Source organism: Trachemys scripta, chromosome 3 (assembly GCF_013100865.1).
Source record: "Trachemys scripta elegans isolate TJP31775 chromosome 3, CAS_Tse_1.0, whole genome shotgun sequence".
In the NCBI taxonomy this organism is placed as follows: Eukaryota; Metazoa; Chordata; order Testudines; family Emydidae; genus Trachemys; species Trachemys scripta.
In genome coordinates this window covers 199,182,623-199,209,267 of record NC_048300.1, presented here as the reverse complement: position 1 = coordinate 199,209,267, position 26,645 = coordinate 199,182,623, and the positions used below count along the sequence as shown (strand labels likewise).

The following is a 26,645-nucleotide window of genomic DNA, read 5'->3' as shown; positions in this document are numbered from 1 at the left end:
GGGGGAGGAGCTGGGGGGAAGAGACGCTGGAGGGAGTTAGAGTTTCAGGAGCTGAAGGGGTCCTGTTGTCTGTACTTGCAAGACCTGTCTTGGACTGTATCCCTGTTGTCTAAATAAACCTGCTGCTTTACTGGCTGTCTGAGAGTCATGGTGAATCGCAGGAAGCCAGGGGTGCAGGACCTTGTCTCTCCGCACACTCTGTGACAGAAGGGTGTGAGTATGTTAGGCTAAGTAGCAGGTTTCAGAGTAGCAGCCGTGTTCGTCTGTATCCGCAAAAAGAAGAACAGGAGTACTTGTGGCACCTTAGAGACTAACAAATTTATTAGAGCATAAGCTTTCGTGGACTACAGCCTATGGTTCCATTCTATATGCATCCGAAGAAGTGGGCTGTAGTCCACGAAAGCTTATGCTCTAATAAATTTGTTAGTCTCTAAGGTGCCACAAGTACTCCTGTTCTTCTTTTTAGGCTAAGTAGTTATCTCTAATAGAGATGTTACCAACAGGAGTCACAGAGTTGTATTATTGCTTTGTAACCCTGAGTTTCATAGCATTTGTTGTTCTTTCATTCATTTTAATAAAGATCTTATCAATTTGGTATTGTCCTCAGTTTAAGTGTCCTTGCCACGTAACCCGAGAGTCCTCTCCCACTGTTAAATTCTCTGTGTTCTTGCAATTGTTGCTACCAAAGAAGACCCACTGCATTTGAATTAATTTTCAGGAATGGCTTTCCAAGTGGAACAAAGCATGAGGGAACTGGTGAATTCTATTATGAAGAAGGAAGTTTCTTTTGGAAAGTTTCACAGCAACTTCTCCCTTGAGCCCTACAAAAAATACTAAGTTTTTGTTGGTGGTGGTGGTGGTATTTTTCAAAGTAAAATATGACAAACCCTCCAACACACTTCACTTTATTTTTGATAGAAAAAGTTCCTTCCTAAAGCTATTCAAGCAATATTCATTGCAAATATTTTTCAATATCCTTTTCAAAACATAAATTTCTCACATCTAATTGATTCTTCCATCAAAGACAATCAGCCTTAACAGCATCTCATCAAGTACTTTGTCCTTGTTTAAGTCATTCCAATCAGTCGGGATTGCCCCCTTGCCTTCAAATTTTCCATTATGCACTTTTTCTAAGTCAGATCTGAAATGACTGACAAACCATTTCCAATAAGACAGTTGTGAGGTAACGGGTTTGATGTCCCAATTTGCATGGTCAGGTCCTACTTCTCGATAATTTTTGCACAGAATTTTTTTTCCATCAAGCACTATTTTGCAGTCCCTTGCTACAAGGCTGGTACAAATGTCAGTGACTAGATGATTTGTTCCTTCCCACTGGATGCCAGTCAGAGCCTGAGGACGATGACAAAGAGCGCTGTGATCTCCATCATGACCAGGAATTGTGTTCGTGCAGACAGCCTTGCAAAAGGGACATTGCTTCAAACACCCACTGAGCTGCTCAAATAGGAGTTGATGGGGTTTTGTGACAAACGGATCCAGATCAATCTCGGAGAATGTTTGTTTCAGCTGTTCTAAGGCAGGGATCAGTGACTCACACACCACGTCTGTAAGAAATTGTATGTCTTTTGTCTCTTGATGTTCAATGATTGTCAGATTGCTTCTGGGAAGGTACATATAATCTCCAAGCCTGGTACAAAATTCATCCAACCATGAGGCTACGTTGCCATGTTTATCTTTAACAACTTTAGTTGATTCATGAATTGTCGAAACAACAAGAGTCTGGAGAGAATCAAGATTTCCATTTAAGACATTTTTCAATTTTGGATTTTTTTTGTCTAAACAATACCTATCAACTTCTCGTCTGATAAAATCCTCCATATAATACCTTGGGTTATAAAGATACTGTTGGTATTTTTCAAAATCTTCCTGCTTTAAAAGACAACGCAGCATGAACAGTTCCAGTTTGCTTCTATTGCCATTGAAGGCTGGATGCTTCGACCTCATCTCATTTGCTATGTCAATGGCAGTCTTGTCATAGACTGCATGGCAGAGAGCAGATTTAAGATTGCTGCATAAAATATCAGCAAAAGTTGTGATGGATGTTGCCCCTTGGCAGGCGATTTTAAAAGAGTCAAAGAATTCCTCTCTCTTACTTTCAAGATACTGGACTGGATCATCTGATTTCTGGGATGCTTTGAATGTCTCGCTAAACTTTCTTGTGGCCATTTGGCATAAATATAGAGAGACATCCACTTTGTATGAGCGGGTTAATGTAAAATTGTCATCCTCTGAATCCGATTCCAACTTTTTGCTTATTAACTCCACTATTTCATGAAAGTAACTGGGACTGTAATTCATTATCTCGCGCGCTTTGTTCTCAATGTATTCATAGATATGATGCTCTAGGTGTGCTGTCATTGTCTTTAAATTCTCAACATCACATTCTTTAGTAGTCTTTTTCCTCACTAAATACCATTTCCTCTTCATTGAGATGTGCTCAGAAGGGTTCAGAGGAAAATGAGTCCATTCAGAGGATGTTCTAATCCTGTTACTTATATCTTGTTCTGATCTAAAATGATTGTAAAGGAAAATCTCCATATCAGCTTTAAAATTGGGCTCTTCAACATGAGGGGCAGCAGAGGACACCTCAGTCACCCATTCATTCCACATTCTGATAAAGCGATCGCTAAGCTCACTTTCACTCAATTCCTTATCTCTGAAATGTCGGGCTAACTCCTTGCTTTTTCTAAGCAACTCGTCTTTATAAGTTGATTTCCTTTGTTCAAAACTACTTTGACAATTCTTTAGATTGATAAGTTCTTGACCCTTTTGACAAAATTTGTCAATCAGTTCTTGTCTGAAAAAGTTCATTTTTGTTTTAATATTTCCTTTCCATTGAATCAGTATGTTACAGTCCTTGTCATCCCTAAAATACCTTTCTAGATCCTTTTCAGTGGCATCATATTTTTCTTGAACTCTTTTTTCAAGATCTACTCTATCTATTTTGGAGATTTTTCCATTCTGAATTTGGACGTTCAGCTTGTTCTGCAGATTAAGCATGAAACTTCTCAGTTCCCAGGTCCATGTGTTATAGTTCTTTTCCAGTCTGCTGTATACAACAATCTCCTGTGTATTTTTAAAGCTGAATACAAAATTCTCATTTAACAAAGCCTCCCACAGGTCCTGAGTGCGTGTTTTTAATTCTGACAGTCTTAGAAAACTATGTTCAGATTTTTCTTTGGCAGCCATGAGAATTTCCCTCTTTAGTTCCTGCACTCTTTGACTGTAACTGGGGTTTGGAGGTGCCATCGGTGGGTTTCCTTCCCAGAGGTGAGGAAAGTAATGAATGTGGGTGTTCACATCAAATTGGATAACATCACTAAAGCAGGTAACATCACAGGACTCTTGCTGGGCTGCAGTAACTGCCATTTCATCTAATTTTTCCTGAAGGCGTCTTCGTCCTTCCATATTCTTTTCATTTGCAGTTATGTCTCCAACATTTTGGTGCACAAACAAACAGCTTGGGGAGAGATTTACTTGCTTCATCCTCAGAAATGCCTGGACAGTGATCTGTAGGATATCTTGCATTTCAGAAGGATTCTCTCCAAAAATATTGATCAAAGTTGTGTTGCCAAGACCAATGACAAAAGTGGCTAGCTCGTTATCATGGCTGAGTGCTGATCTGTTTTCTAGCTGTATGGCCCGAAGCCCTTCAGTGTCAATAACCACCATAAAGTCAAAGTTCAGCTCTTTTCTGAGCTCATCATCCACCTTAACTAGTTGCATAAATGCTCCCCTGGTGCACCTCCCGGCACTGACATTAAACTGAAGTCCAAACATGGCGTTCCGTAGTGTTGATTTTCCAGTGCTCTGGATACCAAGTACAGAAAGAACAAACACCTTTTGATCTCCTAATTTCTCAATTAACTTGTCAAAGATGGCTCCGACCCATTTCAGTGGCACATAAGAAGTGTCACCATCCAGCAGCTCAATAGGATACCCTTGAACCATCAAATCAGCTACAATTTTTGGTAGTTCAAGAAAACATTTATCCGGTTCAGGTAGTGCATCCAAAGCTTCATAAATCTGACCCACTTCTCTCAAAAGATGCTCGAGACCAAAAGTAGATTCATTTATTTCATGTGATAATTTTTCCAATTGTTTTTGCAAGTCATTATTTCCTCCTCTTTGGTTTTGTGACCAAAAATCATGGTATTTTCGGTGAAGCTCTGGAAGATGATCAGCAGACAGATCAGCTATAAATACTTTCAGCCACTGTAAAAAATACATTTTGGTTTTGTGGGAAGGGAAAGTCATAGCTGAAAGCACTGACTTCATTAATTCATTCAGTGGGAATGCTCTCTGTAACTGCTCCTGTCGTATTGAATGCTTTTCTGATTTTATTTGGCTTAGGTGTTGTTCAATGCCCATTTTCTCATTGTCCTGCAAATGGGTTCGTTCTTTATCCTTTTCACACCACTTGTGCCACAACTCTCCTTGGAGAGGTAATAATTTGCCCTTAGTATCTAAAATATTTTTCTGTTTCAGAAAACCCATTACTTTTTTGGCCAGTTCTTTGCCTTCCTTGCACTCTCCTTTGTCCTTGTCAACACAGAATCCATGATTTCGAGCAATGTTTGCACATTTACCTAGACTACAAGAAATATTTGAAGTTTCTAGAGCATATTTAATTGCAGTGGTCAGTTCCTCCATTAATTTTGCTTCATTTTGGTTCTTAACAGCTATTTTTACTCGCTTTCCAAACTTGTTAACTGATGTTCTCTCTTTGTCAATACAGAGAAAGATGAAATGTTTGGGGGATTTTAGGAGGTCTTGTAAAACCTTCGTGCCCTTTTCATTCCGATCAGTGTCCGACAAGAGAACCACAGTAACAGAAGCTATTTCCTGTAAAAATTTGACTTGCTGCTCATGTTCTCTTGCATCTCCGTGAAGATTAGTGAATGCGATGCAATTGTCAAAATGGTCATCATCCTTTCCACCTGGACAATACCAAGTGATTTCTACAACCCCTTCCATCAAGAGGCAGTTTTTACTACTGCCTCTACAGTGACGATGGAAAAAAATACTATGCTTTTGCTTACTCAACAGTGTATTTAAGAGCTGAGATTTAGAAAAAGAAGATGCACCAAATCTTATGAAGGACACCACTGGTAGGTCTGCTTGATAAATCAATTTATCTTTACATTTCCTAATCCCGGTCTTGTTTTGAAATTTCTTGTGACTCTGCCATTTCTTGTTAACTTGGCAAAAGGACCAAAGAGGGAATTCTATTTTTGAAGTGCAGGGATTTGGCACCAAAAGCAAAAGTGCAAATTGACATAAAGAAAGCTTTGTTGAAATATATTGCCTCATGAAATCATCTGCACAGTGAAAAATTGCCATCAGGATGTCCATGGGATGCACCTGACCTTCATTACTTTCAGCAAATTCATTAGATTCCTCCTCATCATCATCATTAAAAATGTCATCTAAATTATCTAAGGGTTCATCCACATCATCTTTGGTGTTCAGTGTATTGGCTATGCCTTGTTTTGTTTTACTGTCATCCTTGCAAATCAAATATCGTACCCTATAGTCCAGCATCAACAGCTTATCCAAAAAATAAAATGGCATCTCACTTCCATTGCTGGGGTACCTGTCATGTAAAGATGTTTTGGGAATTTTCTGAAAGTCTGCCACCCCCATTTTATTTGGATAGTAATTTTCAAGTTTAAGTCGCTGAATTAATTTTAGAAACCTTGAGTTTTGGGGAAATTCATATGTCTTAGTGTCTCTGGATTGCATTTCTTTGGCTGTTGACATTGGTGAATTTACCTGCTTCATTACTTGAATAACATTTTCTAGATCTTTCTGTATATAATCCTGCTGCTGAGATTCATTTGTGGCTTCAAAATTTCCATTTACAAGGAAATTCAAGTCTCTTTCCAGTGCCTTCCAATCAGTGAGTGCTCTGTGCTTTGTAAGGACAAAAGTAACTTTTTGTGACAGCGAGTTTTGCATATGATCTTTAATAAAAGTCAAACGTTTCTTCTTCTCTTCGGGGGTCATAACTTTATTTTTAGCTGCTACTGTCAGACCTGTCAACAGCAGGAAAGCCTGAGCTCTGGAAATATCCTGATCCTTAAGGGTCAAATATCTCTCATGTGCCCTTTGCATTTCCTTTAACATGAAGTTAATTTCTGAGCACCCGAGGAGATACTGAAAAGTGTGACTGTCCACACAGTATCCTGTGCTGGCTGCAACGGAGAGTAATAACAGTTCTGTGTCTGTCTGAGCTCTGTCTCTCAGAGCCTGCAGTAATGAATGGAAGGATAAACTGAGAATCAGAGTAGCTTTTCTTTGTGCTTCATGCTGTGCTGCTGGAGAATTCATAGAGGCAGCAGTAACTTCCTTCATTTCACTTTCCATTTGTTGTAAAACTTTAATGAAATCTGTAAGTTCAGAGCTGCTGATTTGATCTGCTTGTTCTTCTGCTGACTGGAAAATCCATTGCATAATGAAAGAAGATTTGGGGAAATTCTTAACTGAATAGATATAAGGATCCAGAAGGCAGTAAAGCAAAGATCTGATGTACTTCTCATGTGGGGCAGATAAATCTTTGCATAGAGAAACTGTTTTTTCCAGGAAATCTTGAAGCACCTTATCTGATAGGCAGATGTTAATCCATACATTAGGGCTTCTTGTTTTTTCATTCAGCTTCTGTTTGAAGTTCATCAGTGTCACCAGCTGTTCTTCATCCCCAGAGACTTCCCAGGACTTCATGTCCTCTAAGAATGATCTGGCCTCATCCACTGTACTGGCTAACTCCTCCCCAAGCAATGTTCTGACACTTAGATTTGTTAGGGCTTCAAAAGCAAGTACGAGGCTGCTGCTCATTTGATAAACATCTTTAAAATCTTGTCTGTGATTGGACAGGATTATGTCCCACACTGGAATCAGCCGAGAGCCTCTGTCAATAACAGACCAGGTTTTGTTACTGGCCAGTAGCCCAGATTTCCATGCTGTGAGTGAATCCACTCCAGGTGGGCCCCCTGTCTTGGTCACAAACAGCTGAATCTCTGTTTGGGTTTGTTTTCTATCTGTGCCCTGAAATGAGGCTTCAGAACCTGATTTTGACACAGTGACACCAGCTGAAATGCTCCAACCAAACCCACTATAGCTGCCCCCAACATAGGAGCTGAGTGCATCAGATGTTCGTTTCTTCACCTCATCCAGCTGCTCTGCCCGGAATCCCTCAGAAGACGCTTTCCACCAGAATATCCCACCCAAGTGAAGGGGGCCCTGGTTTACATGAGACCCGAATCTCTTGAAGAAACTCCCGCCCCTGCTCTTCAGCAAGTTGAGCTTGTCTGGCTCTGGGGTGTGACTCAAAAGCTGCTCGATCTCTTTTAACTCTTGCAGCGCCGCTCTGGAAAGTCGAAGCTGATCCTTGGGGAAGTAGCATGAGGCTAGTGGGATGTAGCTGTACTTGGTAGTGCAAATGTAAGTGTGTTCAGAGCGGGACCTGTGGGTTTTTTTGGATTCTTCAGCTTTGCCATAATCTGTGCTGGTTTCACCACTAAACCCCCAAAATCCACCCTTGGCTGCGATGCTAATCCCCAGCTTTTCCATGGTCCTGGTGAATAAGGACTCTGCTTCGGCCGATGAAAACTCCTTCTTCTCAAACAACGGCCCTTGCTGTGGACCAAAGAGCTCGAACCCTTCTGGGATGTCTATGAGCTGCTCTCGCTTCTCCACCATCTCTGCAAGCTTCTTGGTCTGGTAAATGCCCTGCAGGGCCAGCCCTCCCGACGCCCATCTCAAAACTTCCTTGTCAGGGAGATTCTCACTCTGGGACACCGACTCCTCCAGGAGGTCTAATTGTTTGTGCACATTCTCCATCACCTCCATCAATGGCTTCTCGTGTGGTGCCCAATACTCTGGGGCGATGTCCATAGCTCTCCGCAGCTCCTCCTCTTTCTTTCTTACAGCTTCCTCATGGCGGCTCCTGCCTTTCTCCTGCATTTCTTTTAGCTCCTTCAGTGCTGACTTAGCCTGCTCCTGCCTCTTCTTTAGCATCTCCAAGCGTTGCTCCTGCAGCCGCTTCATTGTTGCTTTGCTGTCTGTCTTAAGTAGTTCTCGGAGCGCCTGCTTTTCCCATGTGTGCTGTACGTCACATTCTAACTTTAGGTAGTCGTCATATCGCAGGTGTTTCAAGGCTGGGGTAGAGGTAACTCCAAGTTGTTTGTGTAGTTTAGGCAGCCAGTGCTCTGCATTCAGACCCACTGCTTCCAGTCTCTTGGCTAGTTCATCCTTTGCAGGATCTCCCTGAGCTGAATTACTGGGTTTTTCCTTCCCCGTAGACATGGCTGTGAAATGGAGTAGAAAAATAATATTACACTCAGATGAAGATGTCCCTCTCTCCCTCCCTCTGCCAGCTTCACTCCTGGCCTTATATAATATACATTGGGCTACACCAGTGGTAATCACAGTTATGTGATTCGGGAGCCACATTTGCAACCACCATTAACCAAAAGAACCACATGACCACTATATGCCCTGTGCACCACCTCACCAAACACACACACACAATAATATTAAATATGTAACTATAAATATAACTAAATGCACTAAAATGTTCAAATTTTCAATAAAATGAAAACTAAATTTAGCTAACTTATTTATTGCATGAAGGGTTCAGAATGCAGGAGGGGGCTCTAGGCTGTGGCAGAGGGTTGGGGTGTGGGAGGGAGTGAGGGCTCCAACTGGGGGTGCGGACTCTGGGCTGGGTTTTGGGATGAGGGGTTTGGAGTGCGGGAGGGGGCTCAGGGCTGGAGCAGGAAGTTGGGGTGCAGGGTCTGGGCAGGAATTAGCGTGCGGGACAGGGATGGTGCGGGGGCTTGGGATGCAGGATGCTAAACAACCAGTGGGGCCCTGGATGATCGAGATACAAAAGGAGCGCTTAAAGACTATAAAGTCATTGCGAAGAAACTAAATGAATTCTTTGCTTCAGTCTTCACAGTTGAGGATATTAGGGAGATTCCCAAACCTGAGCCGGCTTTTGAAGGTGACAAATCTGAGGAACTGTCACAGATTGAAGTGTCACTAGAGGAGGTTTTGGAATTAATTGATAAACTTAACAGTAACAAGTCACCGGGACCAGATGGCATTCACCCAAGAGTTCTGAAAGAACTCAAATGTGAAGTTGCGGAACTATTAACTATGGTTTGTAAACTGTCCTTTAAATTGGCTTCTGTACCCAATGACTGGAAGATAGCTAATGTAATGTCAATATTTTAAAAGGGCTCTAGAGGTGATCCCAGCAATTACAGACCAGTAAGTCTAACGTCAGTACCGGGCAAATTAGTAAAAAATAAAATTGTCAGACACCTAGAAGAACATAAATTGTTGGACAAAAGTCAACATGGTTTCTGTAAAGGGAAGTTGTGTCTTACTAATCTATTAGAATTCTTTGAAGGGATCCAGTGGACATAGTGTACTTAGATTTCCAGAAAGCCTTTCACAAGGTCCCTCACCAAAGGCTCTTAAGTAAATTAAGTTGTCATAGGATAAAAGGGAAGGTCCCTTCATGGTTAAAAGACAGGGAACAAAGGGTAGGAATTAATGGTAAATTCTCAGAATGGAAAGGGGTAACTAGTAGTATGCCCCAAGGGTCAGTCCTAGGACCAATCCTATTCAACTTATTCATAAACAATCTGGAGAAAGGGGTAAACAGTGAGGTGGCAAAGTTTGCAGATGATACTAAACTGCTAAAGATAGTTAAGACCAAAACAGACTGTGAAGAACTTCAAAAAGATCTCACAAAACTAAGTGATTGGGCAACAAAATGGCAAATGAAATTTAATGTGGATAAATGTAAAGTAATGCACGTTGGAAAAAATAACCCCAACTCTACATACAATATGATGGGGGCTAATTTAGCTACAACAAGTCAGGAAAAAGATCTTGGAGTCATTGTGGATAGTTCTCTGAAAATGTCCACGCAGTGTGCAGAGGCGGTCAAAAAAGCAAACAGGATGTTAGGAATCATTAAAAAGAGGATAGAGGATAGGACAGAGAATATATTATTGCCCTCATATAAATCAATGGTACGCCCACATCTTGAATACTGTGTACAGATGTGGTCTCCTCATCTCAAAAAAGATATACTGGCACTAGAAAAGGTTCAGCGAAAGGCAACTAAAATGATTAGGGGTTTGGAACGGGTCCCATATGAGGAGAGATTAAAGAGGCTAGGACTCTTCAGCTTGGAAAAGAGGAGACTAAGAGGGGATATGATAGAGGTATATAAAATCATGAGTGATGTGGAGAAAGTAGATAAGGAAAAGTTATTTACTTATTCCCATAATACAAGAACTAGGGGCCACCAAATGAAATTAATGGGCAGTAGGTTTAAAATAAATAAAAGGAAGTTCTTCTTCACACAGCGTACAGTCAACTTGTGGAACTCCTTGCCTGAGGAGGTTGTGAAGGCTAGGACTATAACAGCATTTAAAAGAGAACTAGATACATTCATGGAGGTTAAGTCCATGAATGGCTATTAGCCAGGATGGGTAAGGAATGGTGTCCCTAGCCTCTGTTTGTCAGAGGGTGGAGAAGGATGGCAGGAGAGAGATCACTTGATCATTGCCTGTTAGGTTCACTCCCTCTGGGGCACCTGGCATTGGCCACTGTCGGTAGACAGGATACTGGGCTAGATGGACCTTTGGTCTGACCGAGTACGGCCTTTCTTATGTTCTTATGTTATATTATGTGCTTGCCTCAGGCAACTCTTGTTTGGTGGTGCAGCAGGGCTGAGACAGGCTCCTTGCCTGCCCTGGCCCCCCGTCACTCGTGGAAGAGGCCAGTGCATGGGGAGCGGGGGCAGGTGGCTCCAGGTGCTGCCCTTGCCTGCAGGCACCGCCCCCACAGCTCCCATTGGTAGCAATTCCCAGCCGATGGGCTCTGCGGGGGCATTGCCAGCAGGCGAGGGCAGAGCACAGACGGAGCATTGGAGCTTCCTCTGATTGCCTTGCAGCTCCAGCCCAGTGCGGGGGAACTAGGGTGACCAGATGTCCTGATTTTATAGGGACAGTCCCGATTTTGGGGTCTTTTTCTTATATAGGTTCCTATTACCCCTCACCTCCTGTCCTGATTTTTCACACTTGCTGTTTGGTCACCCTAGGGGAACAGCAGTGCGTGGATCCGCCTCCTGCACCCTGCCAGCAGGATTAATGCAGGGGCTTTAGTGGCTGTAGCCCTGGGCTAAGTGGGCCCCTGCAAAAAGATCTGAACTTTTGGCATCCTGGAGATCTTTTTGCTGCCCCCCCGCTTAGCCCAGGGCCCTAGCCTGCAGCCTCTAAAGCCCCTGCATTAATCCAGCTGACATTTACTCCATAGTACCCTCAAGCTGGGAGGAAACTTCTAATACGTACCACTAAAGAATCATTGTTTACTATTTGAAATAGCACCAGTGTATTTCCATCAGGATTTTTTTTTTTTTTACTATGAATGGAAAACCATGTTCTCTTGGTCTTTCTAGCAAATAATCTTTTACAATATAATTTGTATAACCTACAGGAGCAATATTTCAAATGTGTGCGCTCAGATTTTTGCCTGATTGTCTCCTGGCCTCGGCTACAGAAATTATAATGAGAACAAACTAGTACTTACTGTTCCGTTTCTATCAGGGGCTGCTAACAGGGAGTTTCGCAAGGGAGTTCTCCAGGTGAAGGAGGAGCAATACAGCACCCTTGGGGTAAGTGACTGTCTGTAGTGTGTGTTTGTTTGTGTTTGAGGGTTACTTGCTGTGTGCTTGTGTTTGTCAGTCTGTTTGTTTTGGTTGTTTGAAGGACCGTGTGCTGTGGCTGGCAGTTGGAAGGTTTGAAAGCTAGAAGCCTCTGGTAAGTGGCTGAGCCTTCATCAGTGGCCGGGGCATTCATACAGGCCAGGGCTTTATAAAGCAGCGCACAAGCGACCAGGGAGCTTTGCGACCAGGGGCTGCTAACAGGGAGTTTCGCAAGGGAGTTTGGAAGGGGAGCAGGAAGGGGGCGAGGGTCCCTTGCCAGTTCCATCTGTTTTCTCTTGATTCCCCTTAATACCTATAAAGCAACTACATTCATAACTTTTTGCTTAAACAACCCTTTCAGCGGACAGGGGGCTGCAGACGGGAGTTTGACAGAGGGAGGCTTACGATGGTTAGGAAGACCCGCAACACCTGTGCCAGCACTGCTACTGTCTCCTCCACCAGACAGAGCGCCTGAGCATGGATGCTTCTACCCAGATCCTGGTGTGGTTTTGCAAAGACTGTAACTTGCAATTTCCACTTACTGATATCCAGGCTGGGGGGACCATCCAATGTGAGAGGTGCCTGCTGGTGGAATCTCTCAGGCAGCAGGTGGGAGAGCTACAGGAGGAGGTGGCTAGGTTGAGGAGCATCCGTATCCACGAGCAATTCCTCGACAGTGTCCATGTGGAGACAGCTGAGGTAGCTGTCCCAGTACACAGGACTGCTGATACACCACTGGTGGAGGAGGAGATGGCTCAGGGTGGACACTGGCAGCTGGTTACTTCTGGCAGCAGGCAGTGCTCCACCCTTGCTCCAAACCCTCCCGCCGTGGTAATAGGTAACCGTTATGCTCTTCTTGATACAGGAAAGAAGGAATCACTCCCTACAGTAAAGGAGGAGAAGCCTCGTACCCCTAAGGCTGGAAAGTCTGCTGCCACTACTGCGAATAGGAAACGTAGGGTAGTGGTGGTCGGAGACTCTCTGCTGAGGGGGACGGAGGCGCCCATCTGTCGCCCTGACATTTCATCTCGGGAGGTATGCTGCCTGCCGGGGGCCCGTATCCGAGACGTTACGGAGACATTGTCGAGGATTATCCAGCCCTCTGACTACTACCCCATGCTACTCATCCATGTGGGCACAAATGATACTGCGCGGTGTGACACTGAGTGGATCAAGAGTGACTACAGGGCTCTGGGAGTACGGGTGAAGGAGTTTGGAGCGCAGGTGGTATTCTCTTCAATTCTTCCTGTCAAAGGTAGGGGCCCGGGCAGAGACAGATGCATCATGGAGGTGAATGCCTGGCTGCAAAGATGGTGTCGCCAGGAGGGCTTTGGCTTCCTCGACCATGGGATGCTATTCGAGGAAGGACTGCTAGGCAAAGATGGCATTCACCTTTCGAGGAGGGGAAAGGCCCTATTTGGACACAGACTGGCTAACCTAGTGAGGAGGCTTTAAACTAGGTTCGACGGGGACAGGTGAGCAAAGCCCACAGGTAAGTGGGGAACATGGAGACCTGGGAGATGGGTCAGAAACAAGAGGGAGTGTGGGCTATATTGGCAGAGAGAAAGGAGGGTCAGGACAAAACTGGGAGGCAAGATCGAACCAGTATCTTAGATACCTATATACAAATGCGAGAAGTATGGGGAATAAGCAGGAAGAACTGGAAGTGCTAATAAATAAATACAACTATGACATTGTTGGCATCACTGAAACTTGGTGGAATAATACACATGATTGGAATGTTGGTGTGGATGGGTACAGCTTGCTCAGGAAGGATAGACAGGGGAAAAAGGGAGGAGGTGTTGCCTTATATATTAAAAATGTACACACTTGGACTGAGGTAGAGATGGACATAGGAGACGGAAGTGTTGAGAGTCTCTGGGTTAGGCTAAAAGGGGTAAAAACAAGGGAGATGTCCTGCTAGGAGTCTACTACAGGCCACCTAACCAGGTGGAAGAGGTGGATGAGGCTTTTTTCAAGCAACTAACAAAATCATCCAAAGCCCAAGATTTGGTGGTGATGGGGGACTTCAACTATCCGGATATATGTTGGGAAAATAACACAGCGGGGAACAGACTATCCAACAAATTCTTGGACTGCATTGCAGACAACTTTTTATTTCAGAAGGTTGAAAAAGCTACTAGGGGGAAGCTGTTCTAGACTTGATTTTAACAAATAGGGAGGAACTCGTTGAGAATTTGAAAGTAGAAGGCAGCTTGGGTGAAAGTGATCATGAAATCATAGAGTTTGCAATTCTAAGGAAGGGTAGAAGGGAGAACAGCAAAATAGAGACAATGGATTTCAGGAAGGCAGATTTTGGGAAGCTCAGAGAGCTGATGGGTAAGGTCCCATGGGAATCAAGCCTGAGGGGAATAACAACTGAGGAGAGTTGGCAGTTTTTCAAAGGGACACTATTAAGGGCCCAAAAACAAGCTATTCTGCTGGTTAGGAAAGATAGAAAATGTGGCAAAAGACCACCTTGGCTTAACCACAAGATCTTGCATGATCTAAAAAATAAAAAGGAGTCATATAAAAAATGGAAACTAGGATGGATTACAAAGGATGAATATAGGCAAACAACACAGGAATGCAGGGGCAAGATTAGAAAGGCAAAGGCACAAAATGAGCTCAAACTAGCTACGGGAATAAAGGGAAACAAAAAGACTTTTTATCAATACATTAGAAGCAAGAGGAAGACCAAAGACAGGGTAGGCCCACTGCTCAGTGAAGAGAGAGAAACAGTAACAGGAAACTTGGAAATGGCAGAGATGCTTAATGACTTCTTTGTTTCGGTCTTCACCGAGAAGTCTGAAGGAATGCCTAACATAGTGAATACTAATGGGAAGGGGGTAGGTTTAGCAGATAAAATAAAAAAAGAACAAGTTAAAAATCACTTAGAAAAGTTAGATGCCTGCAAGTCACCCGGGCCTGATGAAATGCATCCTAGAATACTCAAGGAGCTAATAGAGGAGGTATCTGAGCCTCTAGCTATTATCTTTGGAAAATCATGGGAGACGGGAGAGATCCCAGAAGACTGGAAAAGGGCAAATATAGTGCCCATCTATAAAAAGGGAAATAAAAACAACTCAGGAAACTACAGACCAATTAGTTTAACTTCTGTGCCAGGGAAGATAATGGAGCAAGTAATTAAGGAAATCATCTGCAAACACTTGGAAGGTGGTAAGGTGATAGGGAATAGCCAGCATGGATTTGTAAAGAACAAATTGTGTCAAACCAATCTGATAGCTTTCTTTGATAGGATAATGAGTCTTGTGGATAAGGGAGAAGCTGTGGATGTGGTATACCTAGACTTTAGTAAGGCATTTGACATGGTCTCGCATGAAATTCTTATCGATAAACTAGGCAAATACAATTTAGATGGGGCTACTATAAGGTGGGTGCATAACTGGCTGGATAACCGTACTCAGAGAGTTGTTATTAATGGTTCCCAATCCTGCTGGAAAGGTGTAACGAGTGGGGTTCCACAGGGGTCTGTTTTGGGACCGGCTCTGTTCAATATCTTCATTAACGACTTAGATATTGGCATAGAAAGTACGCTTATTACGTTTGCGGATGATACCAAACTGGGAGGGATTGCAACTGCTTTGGAGGACAGGGTCATACTTCAAAATGATCTGGACAAATTGGAGAAATGGTCTGAGGTAAACAGGATGAAGTTTAACAAAGACAAATGCAAAGTGCTCCACTTAGGGAGGAAAAATCAGTTTCACACATACAGAATGGGAAGAAACTGTCTAGGAAGGAGTACAGCAGAAAGGGATCTAGGGGTTATAGTGGACCACAAGCTAAATATGAGTCAACAGTGTGATGCTGTTGCAAAAAAAGCAAACGTGATTCTGGGATGTATTAACAGGTGTGTTGTGAGCAAGACACGAGAAGTCATTCTTCCGCTCTACTCTGCTCTGGTTAGGTCTCAGCTGGAGTATTGTGTCCAGTTCTGGGCACCGCATTTCAAGAAAGATGTGGAGAAATTGGAGAGGGTCCAGAGAAGAGCAACAAGAATGATTAAAGGTCTTGAGAACATGACCTATGAAGGAAGGCTGAAAGAATTGGGTTTGTTTAGTTTGGAAAAGAGAAGACTGAGAGGGGACATGATAGCAGTTTTCAGGTATCTAAAAGGGTGTCATAAGGAGGAGGGAGAAAACTTGTTCACCTTAGCCTCTAAGGATAGAACAAGAAGCAATGGGCTTAAACTGCAGCAAGGGAGGTCTAGGTTGGACATTAGGAAAAAGTTCCTAACTGTCAGGGTGGTTAAACACTGGAATAAATTGCCTAGGGAGGTTGTGGAATCTCCATCTCTGGAGATATTTAAGAGTAGGTTAGCTAGTTGTCTATCAGGGATGGTCTAGACAGTATTTGGTCCTGCCATGCGGGCAGGGGACTGGACTCGATGACCTCTCGAGGTCCCTTCCAGTCCTAGAATCTATGAATCTGTGAAACGATCCCATAGTTGGGACCCTCCTTCCGGATGATGTGCTGGTATCCTCTCGCACTGAGGATATCTCACCGGGGGAGGGAACTCCAGTTATTGGGAAGGGACAGGTAATAGTTATGGGGGATTCAATCATTAGAAACATACATGAATTTGAATCTGGTGATATGATATTATTGATGCTACAAAGCTGAGTGAAAGCTGTGGGCCAGATGGCAAGGACTGTTTGAGGCGGTAAGAAGGGTAGGGCCAGTCAACTAGGAGATTCGTCAGTCTGGGAAATGGAAAGAGATTCAGACATACCATGTTGGCCTCTGTAGTGAGGCTGAGTGGCATCCCTCCGAGCAGGAGAGCGAGGGACCATTACACTCCCTTTGGACGGCGGCGCCTAGATCGCCCCGCCCTCCTCACCAGAAATACCGGGGCGTGGCCAGAAGTATAAAAGGCCAGCCCTGCAGCACAGCTGGGGGAGAGCCTGCAGAGGAGAAAGATGCTCTGCCAGTTCGGCCGTGTCCCCGAGAGGAACCCTCACTGGGCAGTACCCAATCCACAGGTGCTGATGAGGACTGGCCCAGAGTGCCTGCTGCCATCTACCCCAAGGAGCTGGAAGAAGCCTGGAGACTAGCGGTACCAAACCCCAGGGAGGCAGGAAGTGGCCCAGGGGCAGTCCCGGAGCAGCCGGCTGCAGAGCGAGGTGTGGCCCAGTCAGCGTGTTGCGTCTGGATCTCCACCAACACAGGGGTAGTGCTCTATTGCCAACAGAGAGCACAGACCCTGAGGTGGGGCAGTATTATCCCCTTTATACAGATAGGGAAACTGAGGAATGGGAAATTTGTGGCAGAACCAGGAATAGAGCCCAGTTCTCCTGACCCCCCCCCCTACCCCCAGAGCCATTGCCACAAATCACTGTTCCTACCAGTGTACCACTGGAGACAGCAGGGACTGTGAGCAGTGGTCAAAGAGGTGCGGCCAGTTGTACGGACTGTGGGGAGACAGATGTGATTCATACCCTGTCCTTCAGAGCAGGTGGGCCTCACTCCCATGAGCAAGGGATGTGAAGAGCTGGAGGAGGAGACACATGCATGGAAATACTGGGGGGAAGCACATTCATAAATTTCCCAATCAAGCCAGGGAGAGCTGCATTAACCCAGCTGGCAGGGACCTGTAGGTTTAGAATGGAAGGAGCCGGTTTGTAGCCCTGGCTCCCACAGCGTGCTACATCTGCCTGCAGTATGTGGATCTGTGACGCCCTCTCTGAGCCGGTAGGAACGGAGCTAAGCTGGTCTTGGTGCGCACCTTACAGCCAGGCTAAAAATGAACCCATGTGGAGTGTCCAGGAGAGGGTAAGTCCTGGAGTCCTGACCACTGGCTGCAGCCTCTGAAAGGGAATCAGGTCACTAAGCCAGGAGACACTCTGGGGAATGAAGGGACTTCACAGGCAGCTGGGCTAATTGTTAATTTCAACACAGAACAGAAAATCTAAAGCGTTTGTGGTTTGTTGGCCACCACATGGCACTGGCTGATCTTCCCTCCCACCAGCCTGGGCAGACTTTCCCCCAACAGACCCTCACTGGAGATTTTCCTCCCCTGATCACTGAGCCCTGAGGGCCCACATGGTTTTCTTCTGCTGGAATCGGGTATCCTTTGTTGCCTGTTGCACCGAGACAGGTCATTAGCAGCCAACTGAACGAGCTGAGAAATACATGGGTGATTGCAGCCTGCGTCCCTCCCCTCTCAATCCCTGGCATAAATACAAGCCTGGCCCAGCGGCTGCAAGAGAGCAAGGCCTTTGAATGGTGTCCGTTGGGCTCTGTGTTAGAGCAGAAGCAGCAGAAGGTTTGGGGCATTCCAAGGAGACTGTAACACACCCCACATAAGGGGTTTCAGGTAAGGAGCTGCGTGTCCTGGGGAGAACTTGCCAGGCCTAACGGGCACCAGGGTATAAAAAGATTTTTCTTACACGTCAAATAGCCCCCCCATGCAATAGTCTCTGTGCTGCTAGGTGCAGACCGACAGTGCATAACTGGGCAAAGGGGCTGTCTCTGCAGCTAGACGTTTATATGGTGCTCAGCACCACTCAGCTGTATGTGATGATAACAGGGCGCCCCTTTGGAACCACCGAAGGGACATGGACTCAGCTGCGACGTGAGCCTCAGAGCCCGGGGTGCAGATAGACATTGCAGCTCCAGCAGTGGCGTAGCCAGGTTCTAACATCAGAGGGAGCGAACACATAAAAAAAGGCGCCACCCGACATATCAAATTACTAAATTACATACTTTTAAATTCGTTATACATATTTATTTGTACTTAAAATAAAAACAAGAATGACCCAGCCACGGAAGGGTTTGCACAGCCGGCATTTCGCAGGAGAACTTTAGATTATACTTAGATATACTTTAGATTCTAGAAAGTAAATGACAGATTACAGTAGTTTATAATTGTCACAGGTTTAAAAAAAATACTGGCCATTTTTTCCAGTTACTAATTTCATTTTAAAATCGATCAATGAAATGCACTTTATTTATAATAGATTGTAAGACTAAAGTCACCAAAAGGGCATGACAAATACAAGTGTTATGATAATTGGTGAGCAAAGATCTCATAGCTCTTCGGGGTTGGACAAAGCAGTAATTTCCCTTAAAGTAGCTTTATTCATGGGGGGGGAGGGGGTGTTAAACAAAAGACATCTCTACGACATCCCTGCCTCTCCCCTACAGCTCCATGTTGCCTCCCTGCATCAACTGCCGCCGCAGGGTCCTAGTGCCCCCCTCCACTACTGCCAGGGCAGACTGACCCTGCCCCTGCTCTTTTCCCTCAGACCCTTCTCTTTTCTGGCAGAGCCCTCCACCAGCACAGGGGGGGCGGGGGCCCCCGCCTGCAGTCACCGCTCCTGCTCCATGCTGGGCAAGGGACAGCCCCACCACCCACCCCCAGTGAGGCTACAGTGAGGCCCAGCCAACCCCCTCCCTAGGCTTCAGAGCCTGAGCTGTGACAACTACAAGCCCCACGTCTGTCCCCCTGGACGCTGAGGCTTGCGGCCCTGGCTGCCACTTGCTGTGTAAATGTACCGTGACTGGCTGCTCCTGGAGCTAGACAGATAGCTCAGCCAATCAGAGGCAGAAGGCACAGGGACATAGGCGCCACCAGACTTGATCAGACCAGGGTCCATCCAGCCAGTCCCGTCGCTGACAGCGGCCTGCACCAGATGCCCCCGAGGAAGGTACGTGGTGCCTGCAGCAGGTGCTTCTGGGATCACCTGCCCACAAAGGAGGTCTCATAACCCCCAGCAGCCAGAGGCTGGTGTGTTCCCTGAAGCTGGAGGAGTCACGGCCCGTGGGTATTTTTATCCTGTGTAACGTAATGGGCTGTTCTCACCAGCCACATACAATTCCAGATTAAACAGAGGGGCCCAGCAAGGCTGGTGATCGGTGCCTTGTAGATGCAGTCCCCCATAGAGATGGGTCAGAGCGCCTGTCCTACCCTGCCTGCTGAATAACCAGAGCTTCAATTCCCAGGGCTCCTGTCTGGCTTCTGGCACTACTGCTGAACTGACCATAATGTTCCCCTTGCAGGATCCTAATGGGCATTATGGGAACCCAGTTCCACAGACCACCGAAAGCATTCGCTCGGCTTTTATACCATCAGGTGCGGTTCTACTCCCCACTGCGACTGTAGCAATGGTGACGTGGCTCCAGGTTCATCATTTCGCAGACGTCAGATCCAACCTGCTCGGTCTTCAAGCAATATATATAAACCTGCCCCTGTGCAAACTGAACCTGGGATCTTAGACTCAAGCAGGGTCCTTCCCATCTCGCTAATCAACCCCAGCAATGGTTCTGGAGACCAAATTCTGCCTTCAGTGACCCCTGGGCAGCTCTGTTGCCATTGGTGGATTTGCAAGTCATTTGTAAGTGACTTGAACCTTTGCAACCAATTCTGTTGATGCATGAGAAGGAGCATCGGGTCCTTTTGTCACTCGGATCAGCAGCTCTAACTCCAACACATGCAGGGAGCTGGGTCTGGAGTCAGGTTTTCACATCGTCACTTTTCAGAGCTCTCCAGCAATCAGAAGAAATAGAACAGCTCCCATCCCCTGAGCCATCTTGGCTTCCTCTTCTGCCTAAAATACCTCCCAGCTGCATGTTACATTTGTGCGGAAACCTCATCTCCTCCCCTCACCATCCAGGACAGACACATTAGAGTTGCAGGGCAGCTCTCTGAACAGACGCTCTTGTGGGTGTCCAAATTCTTAAATTAAAGGCTGCAAAAGGACAGCGCTAGATGGATGGGCCGACCTCCCTGCTAAACAGTCTTAGTGCGTCACAGCTTCCTGACATGTGCTGCTCCTGTTATGGTACCTGGCTTCCCCCCGGCCGTCTCCTCTTCCCCCTTTGGCATAGCAGCTCTTCTGGCAGTGATGGGGAGGTTACTAGAGCTGGGCTTAGACTGCTGCCCTCCACCCACATCAGGCTCTCAGAGGACAAGAGGGGACACGTGATCCAGTCACTGGAAGATGATGAGATTTCACGGGAATTCCTACCATGGAGCAACAGGGTTTAGGTGTCTGTCCTATCACAGCTCCCTGATACTGGTGAGGATGGACAAATAGACAGGCAGGTCACAGATCTGGGCTGGGATGTTTGTCACTTTCCTCACCTAACTCCCCAGGACTCTGATTCTGCAATTGGATCCACGGAGGATGAATGACCCGGGGAAAATGGCATGATCTCCTGGACACCAGATTTGCCCTCGGTTTAAATAAATATAATAATTATTGTGATGGGGCAAGGCCAGATGGCTACAGTAAAGTAGTGAGGAACAGGTATGTTAGCCCCAGGCTAAACAAATCCCTGGTACCATGGTAACCAAATGGCAGTTGCTCCAGGTTAATCAAGATACCTAGGACCAATTAAGATCCTTCTAGAAGGCAGTGGAGATAGCTAGATTGATTGAGACACCTGAAACCAATCAAGGACTGGCTGGAACTAGTTAAAAGCCTCCCAGTTAGTCAGTGTGGTGTGGGTGTCAGGAGTTATAGGAGGGAGCTGTGCTGTTGGAGGAACAAAGTAGTACGAATCCATAACAGGTGCAAGGAAGGAGGCCCTGAGGTAATTGTGAAGAAGATATTGAGGGGGGGCTGCTGTGGGGAAGTGGCCCAGGGAATTGTACATGTTCTATTTCCAAAAAGTCAGCTTCCATAGCTGCTAATTTTAGGACCCCTGGGCTGGAGCCCGGAGTAGAGGGCGGGCCTGGGCTCCCCCCTCCCCTCCCTGATTAATCACTGATATTGGGAGACAACAGAGACTGTGTGAGGGAGGGTTGTTTCTCCTTACCTCCCTTGCTGGCTTATGATGAAAATGGCTCAGTAGACTGTGACCCTTGCCTCTAGAGAGAGAAGGGCTACGTGGAGGGTCACAGTGAGCCTCTGAGGCTAGCAAAATCCGCCAGGAAACGCAGGACCCACCGAGTTAAGGACAGTACTTTGTCACATTATATAGACAGAAAAGGCAGGAGGTAATGACAGCTTCTCATTTTTATGTAGTGTTTTGAGATCCTCTCTAATCTGTCACCGAGCAGGTGAATAACCCAATTCATGGGCTGGGAAAAATGCCTTATTGTGAGAGACTTAAGGAGCTCAAGCTGTTTAGTTTATCAAAAAGAAGCCTGAGAGGTGACTAGATTATGGGGCATAAGTGCCTTCCTGGGGAGAGGTGAGGCACAATTCTTGTTAACAGGGGGCAAGGGGTGATCAACCCCTGGAACAAACTGCCCAGGGCAGTGGTGGATTCTCTATATCTTGATGTTTTCAAATCAAGACTGGAGCCTTGCTGGAAGATGCTTTAGTCAATTCAAGATGCACCGATATCCAATATACCTTGAAACATATCATTAATAACGATAGTTCCAGCTAGCTCTGAAACAGGAAAGCCATGGCTGTGTTCCAGTATCAAAGATACAAAACTGCACCTTTGCAAGAGGCACTTTTGTTCACCCCCCCTCCATTTGCTCAGAACAGGTGACCGGCAATCCACGTCTTCAGCAGCGTGCAGTACACTCCCGACAGAAGCTCTCTTCCCCCAGGAACGGGATATGGAACGTTTGAACAAACTCTTCACGCGAGTGTTACTCACTGGGACAGGAGCCTCTCCTGGATTTGCATGTGGCTAGACCTTCCCTGCCGCTCTCCGTTAACCCACAAAGAACTCCCCAAAAGTTGACAAGACGGTCACCTTGTTTTCCTGTGCAAAGTAGCGCTTGTGTCCTGGAGTTACATTAAGTTGCACAGGGTGGTGTAGAAACTGTAAATGGAACCAGTTAAGCAGGGTCTGCTCTAGCTATAGACAAACAAAGCAGCTACCTGGGGTGGCAGATTTCTGGGCAGCTGCCTAGAGCGGCAGATCTGACCTGGCGGCCAGGCCAAATTTGAGCGGGGAGAGGCATGGCACGCTCAACTTTTGCCGAGGGCGGCAGACGGACTTGAGTGGCTTCTGCAGGCAAGGATGCTTGTTAGGTGACCTACAGAAAGATGGATGGATATGGGTCCGAGCTACTGATTGTATAAAGACGTCCAATATATCTTCACCCCAAATCAGAAATTGTACATTTGTCTGCCTTATGAATTAGATATACACCTCTAGGGTAAATAATTAATGGCTCTTGTTCCTTCACTAAGATGATGGTTCTTGTTCCATTTTAAGCCCTGAAGGATGTGAAATGAAAGGTAATAAATGTCAAAGAACGTTGCGACTAGGGCCACAAAATTTAGGGAAACTATAAGGGATTTTTTGTTTTCTTTTTTAAAATGATTGTTGAGCTATAAAAATGGCATGAATCGTACGACACAAGAAAGAAAAGGAATATGGAAAGATATAAACACCTAAACTGTATATGACTTTGAAATAGTAAAATAAATTGCTTAAAGGTGGAAATTAATGGTAAGGGTTACAAGAGGAATGCAGTTCTTGAAACAGAGACAACATGAAAAGCCTGCCATCAGAAAGAGATCAAAGAAATGTGTTCTACACCGCTGCCATCTACTGGGCATTGGCAGAAGCGGCAGAAAAACAGAGTTCTGAAATCAGAGGTCGCAGCCCCTAAAACCTGAGGTCACCGTGTGGTATCCTAGAGTTCTGCTGAACACACAAAAAGGCTGCGGACTGAGAAGTGCTGCTGGATACTTGACCCAGCCACACAGAAAGACTCTGCCCTCTCCCAGGGTTACCGTGGGAAGCTTTATTTAAGCTCCTTGTGTTCTTCAACAGAAGTGACTGGCCGGTCTCTCGCGGAGGCTGCACTCTCGCTGGCACTGGCCAGAGAGTTGCCCTGAATTAATTCCTGTTGGAACTAGAGCAGATCTTTTAGAGAAACATCCAGTCTTGATTTTAAAATAGTCGGTGATGGAGAATCCACCCTGGCCCTTGGTCAGTCACTGCAATGGTTAATCCCCTCCCTGTTCACAATTTACACCTTATTTCCTGTCTGAATGTGTCTAGCTTCAACTTGTACCCATTGGATCTCGTTACCCAGCAGTGACTGGGTGAAAGGCTCCACCTGCTCATATGGGAGTCAGACTAGGTCATTAATAGTCCCTTCGCACTTCAAACTCTGTGTCTGGCCAGCCAGCAAGTGCTATGGCAGAGTCTGCAGCTCAGCTGAAGTTGGAGGATTCCCCGACCAAGGTCACTGTCAAACCAGCTCCTAACAGGAACTGCTTTTATCGTGTGTCCTGCGCCCTGCGATGCTGCTGAGCGCAGTCAGCACCTGCCCTTAATTTTCTAGGTATGGGGGGAAATCCTTTTTTGCTTCTTTTCCGGCTGAGTTTTACAGCACATTAAATAATGTTCTACTCTGTTAGAGCATTGCTGTGTCTCTCTTGTTTCTCAATTCAGAGCTGCTGATCCCTCAATAATCCTTAATCCTGCCTACTAAATTAGGCTGTTTAAAATGCTCTAGAAGGATATTCTCTACATCAACATTAATATCGCACTCTTCCGCAGGTGGAGCAGGTGAAGACACTTCAGTCGCCCATTGGCTCCATAGCGAGTTAAAGTTCCCTCTCAGTTCTGTTTCACTAGTTCCTGGCCTTTTAAAGACAAAGCCAACTCTTGGCTTCTTTTGAAAAACTCGTTTTCATCTTCTGACTTCTTTTCATCCAGTTTGCTTTGGTTCTGCTTTAGTTCAATAAGTTCTTCAGGCTTCCTCTTAGTTTCAACAATGAGCGACTCTTTCAGTTCAATACTTCCTGTCCACCGGCTCAACATTTCAGCTTTTGTCTTCACTGAAATACTTTTCGGCATCCTCCATGATGGTATCATCATTTCCTTGAATTTGCTCTTCGAGGTTTTCTTTGGTGATACAGAGCATGTCTCCGTTCCAAATGTGATTGGTCAGTTTCATTTGCAAATCTAGCACGTGACTTCTCAACCATCAGGACCATTGGCTAGACGTTATTGCTAACTTTCTGCATGTTGCAATCTCCGGCGTGTTTGAAGCTGAAAATAAAATTCTCATTTAACAAAGCCTTCCACAGGTCACTAATGTGGACTTTTAAACCTGGCAGCCTTAAAACACTGCCCAGAGATCAAGGGCGCCGGCACCTTTGTAGAAGTGGAGGGGGGGGAGGAGCAAGGCCAAAGTGGCAGAGGAATTAAAATACTGCTTAAATATCCCGCAGAGTAGAACTGTCACATAAATAACCAGAATGCAAAATGTAGCCACATTATAATATTTAGGGTATAATTATAGTACGAACAAATGAAAAAACGAAGAGTGGGGGGGGAGGGAGTGATTTCCAGCCCATTCCCACCCTGAACTCGCAGGCTCCACTGCAGCCCCCCAAGCACGGGCTTAGCACCCTCTTCTCCTCCCCCACCCCTCCCACCCCCACACCCTCACTTGGTCTGGGTCCTGGTCCCAGCGAGCGCAGGGCTGCTTTGTGCCTGAGGCAGCAGCCAGGTGCAGCGCTGCTCCTCCTGCAGGGGGCGCCCTCCCTTCTGAGCCACCTCTGGCCTGGCTCCGCTGAAGCCCCTGCAGTCAGGTTCCCGGGGGGCTCAGTGCACAACGCCTCCTTAGGACTTAACCGTTTCTTGCCTGTGCTACAGCTGGGAGACAGGAGGTGGCGGATTATGTCGGTGGCCAGCAGCAGCCTGGAGGCGTTAGCTGCCTTTCAGGACTCTGCAGGCAGGAAGGGATGGGAGCTCCTTCCAGCCGCACGGTTGTGGGAGGGAAGGGATGAGCTCTGCCAGGCCAGGTCACAGGCCAGGTCATCCCTTCTTCCCCCCTGCAGCTGGAAGCAGCTCCTGTCTCTTCCCGCCCGGTGCCAAAAGGCTGCTGCTGGCCCTGTTCTGGGGTGAACCTTGGCAGAAATCCAGTGGGGACACGTGACCCCACATGCCCCCTCCCTACACGTCACCTCTGAATATGATCATGTTTTTCCCAAAGAGCATATGTTTCTTTTGTTAAAAAGGGGGGAGGAATGCCCCCCACTTTTAAAAGGAGAGGTCACGGACCCCTGCCCACCACCCCCAGGTTCCAACACTGGTGCTTGAGATTCTTTTTTGGCAGCCAAGAGAGTCTTGCTCTTTAGTTCCTGCACATCTTGGCTGTAGCTGGGATTCAGAGGTGCCATTGGTGGGTTCCCTTCCCAGAGGTGAGCAAAGTAATGAATGTGGGTGTTCACGTCAAATCGGATAACGTCACTAAAGCGGTTTACATCATGGAACTCTTGCTGGGCTAACATATGTGTAATTTCACTTAATTTTTCCTGGAGGCATCTTTGTTCTTCCATATTCTGTTCTTTTGCCGTTAATTCTCCAACATTCTGGTGAACAACGAAACAACTTGGGGAGAGGTGCCCTGGATGCCAAGCAGTGAAAGAACAAACACTTTTTGGTCTCCTAACTTCTTAATTAATTTATCAAAAACTGCTCCGACCCATTTTAAGCATCACTGTCCATCAGCTCAATGGGATACCCTGACATCATCAGATGGGCTGAAATTTGAGGAAGTGCAAGAAAACATTCATCATTTTGGTTAGTTACATCCAGAGCTTCATAAATCTGACCTACCGCTCTCAACACATGTTCCATGCCAATTGTAGAACCATTGATCTTATTTGAGTGTGTTTCTAAATTATTTAGCAAGGAATTTTTCAAATCACTATTTTCTCCTTTTTTCTTTCCAGGATTTGAGAGTACAATCTATGATGTGCCTGGTGAAGTGCGGCAAGGCAATCAGAGGACAAGTCATCCATAAATACTTTCATCCATTGCAGGAAGTATTTGTTGATAGCCTCTGAATGTGACTGGAGAAATTCAGGTACTGGCCTCATTCAGAGGCAGATTAAAATTTATTGAGGCCCTGGGCACAAAGAACATTTGGGGCCCCCTGCACCCCCTACCACAGGTCCCCATCCCCTGCCACAGGGCCCCACCCCCTGCTCCTCCC

The 26,645-nt window shown here is 45.9% G+C and overlaps 1 protein-coding gene across 1 annotated transcript; it reads right to left on the bottom strand.

The window, feature by feature from the left end:
• Nucleotides 1-432: 432 nt before the first annotated feature.
• Nucleotides 433-8,325, bottom strand: LOC117875453 (interferon-induced very large GTPase 1-like). Its single transcript, XM_034766821.1, has one exon. The coding sequence runs from the start codon at nucleotides 8,323-8,325 to the stop codon at nucleotides 1,003-1,005; it is 7,323 nt and encodes a 2,440-aa protein (XP_034622712.1). The 3' UTR covers nucleotides 433-1,002.
• Nucleotides 8,326-26,645: the final 18,320 nt, after the last annotated feature.

Excerpts from the sequence above, each read along its gene's own strand:
- LOC117875453 (XM_034766821.1), bottom strand. The coding sequence starts at position 8,325 with ATGTCTACGGGGAAGGAAAAACCCAGTAATTCAGCTCAGGGAGATCCT.